At 41.9% G+C, this 6,000-nt stretch overlaps 1 protein-coding gene across 7 annotated transcripts in view; it reads right to left on the reverse strand.

The window, feature by feature from the left end:
* SAR1B (secretion associated, Ras related GTPase 1B) overlaps positions 1–6,000 on the reverse strand; it is a 28,335-nt gene that overhangs the window by 21,731 nt on the left and 604 nt on the right. For all 7 annotated transcript variants that reach the window (XR_775112.1, XR_775113.1, XR_775114.1 and 4 more), the window contains exon 2: positions 1,454–1,527. Coding sequence is in view for 4 of the 7 variants with exons in the window: in XM_010578856.1 (XP_010577158.1) it covers positions 1,454–1,511 (58 nt within the window). In the remaining 3 variants the exon portion in view is untranslated. The remainder of the gene's footprint in view (positions 1–1,453; positions 1,528–6,000) is intronic.

The raw sequence follows: 6,000 nt of genomic DNA on the forward strand, positions 1-6,000 counted from the left end.
ATATCACAGAAGAAACTCCAGTTCACACTTACCTTACGAGTTAAACAAAATTCTGCTAAACCATAGTAAAACAATATTTCTGCCACTCTCAGCCTGGACATCCAGGAGTCTTTGCTCCCAAACCAAGTGCTGCTGCTCCCTCTGAAAGATTTCATGCTTCCCAACTGTCTTTCATAGAAACGCAAGACGAACAAGCAGCAATACTTCAGCTATTAGCTACACCAAGACCAGAGTTTATTTGTATCTATATAAAAAGATTCTTTGTGCATTCTAAAAGTATACGTGTGCAAAGATGTACTTCGTAAAGTGATCTTGTCAGCCTGCTGACAGGACAGCACCGGGAACTGCAGGGAGTTTCCCAAATGTTATAATCAACCTTCTTCAACTGTAAAAGTAAATGAGAATGAAAAGAAAAAGTGTTTCCTCTAGAGTAAGAGGGACATATTGACAGTAATTCTCCTTTCTACTTCAAGCTCCAGTATCTTTCACCAGAATTAGACTTTGCATGCACAGGAATGGGAAAGCAGGCTAGCATGCAGTAATCACTGCTCGGCTAAGTAAGAGGAGATAAGAAAGATGAGTCAACTTAGTTAAAATTTCACTGGCTAACATTTCGATAGTAGGCCAAGGGTCTAACATTCAGCGAAAAAGTTTAAACTTTCAACTGATAAAAGGCAGGTGGCACAGCTTGCCATGATTCCTTCATCTCAAATGCTTTTTATTCACTTCAATAAAATCCTTCGAACTTGTAAATTGTGCCTTTAAACTACATGAGCTGCAACTTCTGGTCCTTTTTTTAGTATCCTAACATTCCTTTTCCTCGTTGTTTGTTTTTTTCTTCCCCCCCTCCTGTTTTGCACAAGCTAATATTTTACCTTGGATTGAATGGATTGCAGACTCTTTCGGCCACAGAATATTTTCCTGAGGCTCTTCAGCAGATGCCAGTGAAGTTTCACACTGATTTCAATGACATCAGTCACAGAATAACACACTGCTGAACATGAGCAAGGGCTTCAATATCTGGCACTAATTTTTTGTAGACAGTCCCTCATATTTGGATTCTCAAGTGATATCCTCATGTGCAAAAGAACTGAGCTAAAATAACTGAGTTCAGTTCTTTACAGCAGAGAAAAAATCAGGAGAAACCCCATAAAAGTCAACTGAATTACACCAGCTTAAATGTAGTATGATTAGAAAAATCAAACCTATTGTGTTTATGAAAGAATATGTAATTTTTTTCCAAGAGGTTAAATGATTAACCCAAGATTCATTGGACAGCACACTCTGGAAATACTCAATATTGATAAGTGAAACTTTTGTCTGAGTGTTACTGAATATGCACCAAAACAAATATTATTATTTAACCAGCGGCTATGTTTGAAGATAACAGAGGTGAACAGACATTTTATACAAGAATAGCAGAAAGGAAAAACGCCAAGCAATAAAAACTTACCTAAAAACTGTAATACGCTACTGAAACCACTGTAAATCCAATCAAATATGAAGGACATATCTGAATCTTACAGTCTGAAACAAACAGAAAATACAATGCATTTAAGATCTGTCAGAACAGCACATTAAACATTGTAAGATATTTATAGGTAACAGAAGTAATTCAAAGTCCTGGGTGAAAAATAAACAACAATTTAGTTTTGGTAAACTGTACCATGGACCAATTAAGTGACCCCACAATGCATTAAAAAAAGAGTGTAGAAATGGAAAACAGAATCCAGACCTTGTGAGCTAGCAGCAAAGACCTTTTCCTCCTCTTGGAAAACACTACGTGGACAGAAGTCTTTGCAAGAAGTAAAAATAAATTTATCTTAAGTATGGTTTGGTGGAGGTGTGTGATGTTCCACTGAAGATTTCAAATGGGATCTTCACATAAACTTTTCAACCAGGTAAAAGTGGCACTTCTGAGAGGACAATAGAAGGATTTCAGTGCCCCAGCTGAACTTGGGAGCTGCTGGGGTTTGAAGCAGAGGCGATAAGAGATGAAGTTTTGTGAAGTTGAATCCAGAGAAGTTTGATACCAAGTAAATCCCTATTGTCTGCACAGAACCTGTTTGTTTGGTTTGTAATGGGTAAAAACTACCTAGCACAAAGCACTGGCATTGCCATTCAGGGACCATGACCTCCTGTACTGTCCTGCACAGGCTGCCACAATTTAAACCTTAAATGCAAAACTTACGTTTAAAAAAGGACTCTAGAACGCCATGCTTCCCACCAAATTCCTTCAGCTTAGATTCAAGAACAAAAAGTTGAGCTAAGAGCAGCCAGGGTGACTATAACCAGCAGTCTAGTTGTGCCATACAACCGTCAGCCAACTTCAGCCGACCATCACAGGCAGGGGACCCCTTGCTACCAGGATGAAGCTCTGCTACTCATTCCACAAATACCCCTTCTTTGTGGTACGGTTATAAACCCCTGGGAAAAAAGTAAGAGGCCAGGATGGACTGCAGAGACTGAGAAATTCAGTTGTTCTTGCCCCAGAAAAAAACTCTCCGCCACTGAAGACAGGGCTGTCTTCTGAACAAGCGGCCACGGCAGAGGTGTCGGGGGAGCTCTGGCACACCTTGAGTGCGCAGGAGGACAGGTAGCACAGAGGAGGAACCACCGCTGCTGCCAAAGTGATGCTTTGGGGTGCAAGAATAAAGCCATCCCTAGGTTCAATGTGCAGGCATGAGCAATTAATTTCTTAGCTTTCATCCTAATTTCCTCATTATCTAAAGTGAGGATAATCACACTGAGCACCAGTTTGACACAGTGAATTAGTATCTAGTGTGAAAACCTCTTGAAAGACTAAAGGGCAACATCCTTATAAGCATTTAGCCAGCTAATTCCTACTGGAGTGCATAACCCCTGCTAACATCAGGGGACGGAGTTCAACTATCCTTGGGAAACTGGACCGCAGTGCTAAGTCGCTGCAGACTGTCTTGCCGCACTCATTTTGACATTGCGGCGGTGCCTTGAGGCATCACAAGAGGACTTCTACGGCAGCTTTGACCCTGGAGCACATCACACAGTAGTCAAAACACAGGTCAGAACCAGATCAAAATCCAGGCATCTGTCACTGCAGTTACACTCGTGACAATGAACAGAGTTTCTCTGCTACGCAACAACAGGTCTATCGTAGAAAGATAATATGGAAAGAGGAGGAAAGAATATTTTAATTAGGTTTGCTTGCACTGGAACAAAATCTGGTCAGATGATGAAGCACTAGGAGTCTTGGTTTCTCAACAACTAACCCCGAAACCCTTACCTATGTCCTACGTCACTCTGAATAACTGATCAGCTGCAACAGGCACAAATTTTAAGAATACAAGTCAAATACGATTGTCAATGCATAAACACCCAGTTACACAACATCACGACTTAAACTGTCCCTTGCATTGCTAAAAAGCAAAGGTCAAGAATAAGCAAACACGACAGAGCATACACGTCAGCAGATTTATTTATTGCTTGAGCAAAATACCGATCGAGAAAAGCCTCTATGGGGCTTAGAAAAACGATCGACTCAAATAACCTGCAAATCAGGGCAAACGGCCTGATGTAAGAGAAGTGCTCAGGTTACTGATGTGAGAATAACTTCACAGTGTTTAGTTGTACTAACTTTTTCCACCTATTAAACTTATGGATAAAACAAACAAACAAAATCTTCATGCATCACAGAAAAGACTTTAAGGGGCAAGATTCAAATTATTAAAGTGAGAACAGGATTACCTGCAAATACAGCTTTAGTGGCATTAATATAGGTTAAATTTCCATCACCACAAATCCAAATACACCCAGAACAGCCTCCGTATCAGCTGGCAGCGCTTAAAGGAAAATACTTCTTAAATGGGGAAAAAAATGGACAGCTAATTGTAAAGGCACACTGGTAATATTTGAATAGAGATATTAAATCTACTCTTATCACACAGGAAAAGTAACTACATAATTCACAACAGTGTCAAATCAGAGCATTATAAAGCCATAGTGGCTCTGCATTGGTATCAAGAGCTGTTACGCTGCTAACATGTCCAAGTCACAGAGCTACGCTGAACTAAGAGAAGAACTGAGGCTGTTCAATACACGTGAACGCAAACTCTCAGGCTCATGTTAAAAATACCATAAAAGTAGGACAACAAAAACTCTGGCAATCACTGTTCACAAGCCATGATGAAGACAAAAATACTATTTTAAGGTTATTTCAAGGGAATCCTTGAAAATAATCAGTTGCGAGCAGGCATAAGCTTATAATGAAAAATTGTACTGGACACAAGACAATCTTCTGATACCAAGTACTTTTACAGACATCACCAACTTACTTGTGCTTCCTTAACAAAAATAGGAAAATTAATTTTCTAGCATCACATCAACAACAGATGGCTATCACTTCAAAATGTCTCCAACAACCCTGGGTGACATTATTTCATCAGCAAAGTATCATTTGGTAACTCCCGTGGAGCCCTGTAAGCCACTCTATAGACCAAGGAGACGGGTTTGCTTACTGAACAACACTTCTGACCACAGGGATGCGGAATTCCCACCCAGTGGCTTTGGCAACAACTTGAGCCAGCCTCCTGAAGGGAACGTCGCTGGCAGCAAGGACTGGCAAGCAAACTCACTCACGCTTATTTCTTTTATATTCTGAGAAACAGGAAATTTTTTCCCCTACTCTCAACTGGCATTTTTCTAGCTAAAAATTCATCATTTCATTTCTGAACCAGTTAGAATAGTGCTTCTAAAGTCTGTGAAACTTTATATAAGAGAAGATATCAGGCTTTTAAAGACAGTTTTAAATCCCTTTATGGAATAATTAGTAAACAGAAACCAGTGACACCCAAGCTGAACAGCTCTTGCAGTAACTGGAAACGCACTGTGCTGTGTCTGGGTGGGTACTGTCACAAGAGCTAGGAGAGAAACCTCTGTCCAACCTACCTGCAGCAGCCCTGCACCCCAGCCACAGTTAAGTCTACAAACACAACTTGCACGCAAAAGCTTCAAGTCTATTCTTAAGGGTGTATTTGCAGTCTTTCAAGTAGGGTCTAAACATGATCACTTAAAGTTATGGTTTCACATATGATCATTTTAACATCATAATATGTTACCACGGACCACAAAAATAAAAATCCCTAAGAAACTCAGTGAATAAACTGATACCTGCCTTCTACAGCATGGCTTATTCTATGATATGAAACTGCACATTGATGTAGTATTTTAAAAGTTGAGGAAAAGGACAGAGTTTGAAAATGAGGTAACAGCATAGATTTTCTTTCGGTATTTTAACAAGTTTTTTTGATAGCAAGTCATCTTTGAGATTTTGGAAAGAGCAATCATCATACTGGTCCATTACTAATTGGGTCGGAAACCACAAAGATTACATATTGCCTGGCAGATGACTTAAATTTAGCTATATCGCACCTTTTACTCTGAGACAGCCCGTCTGAATGTCACGAAGACCTTAAGCCCACCCAAAACAGCAAACAGTTTATCTGTGAGGATGGCACTGCAACATGCATGCTCGCTCCTAAAGGCGCCCAATGCGGCGGTTCAGCGGCAGCCTGGCTCGCAAAAACCAGTTGTCAGAGCCCACTCTCCACGTAGGGCCTACTCCAGCAGGTTACTTACTTTTATGTATATCTAAAAAATACGTTAGAAGTCTTGATTTCTGAAGAAACCACAATACTTGGAATAAATCTTGACAGATGGGTACAGCGTGACAGACAGCTGCCCAAGAAGGCTGCAGAGCACCTGTAGGTTACGGGGCGATACTCACGACGCGCTCCTCCACACCACGGACCCCCCCTCAGGCGAGGCAGAGCCCGGGCAACGAAGGAACTGCCGCACACCCGTGACAGGCTCACGGGCCGGTGCCTCCAGCCCCACGGGCGAGCGAAGAGAAGCGGGAGGGAGGCCGCACCTCCCCTCAGAGCAGGCCGCGGAGCCCCCGGGCCAGGCCCAGCCGCGGGCCGCTGCCGGTAGGATACGAGAGCGCGCCCCCGCCCCCCGGGGGGC

This window comes from Haliaeetus leucocephalus, unplaced genomic scaffold, assembly GCF_000737465.1.
Source record: "Haliaeetus leucocephalus isolate CR32 unplaced genomic scaffold, Haliaeetus_leucocephalus-4.0 Scaffold656, whole genome shotgun sequence".
NCBI lineage: Eukaryota > Metazoa > Chordata > Aves > Accipitriformes > Accipitridae > Haliaeetus > Haliaeetus leucocephalus.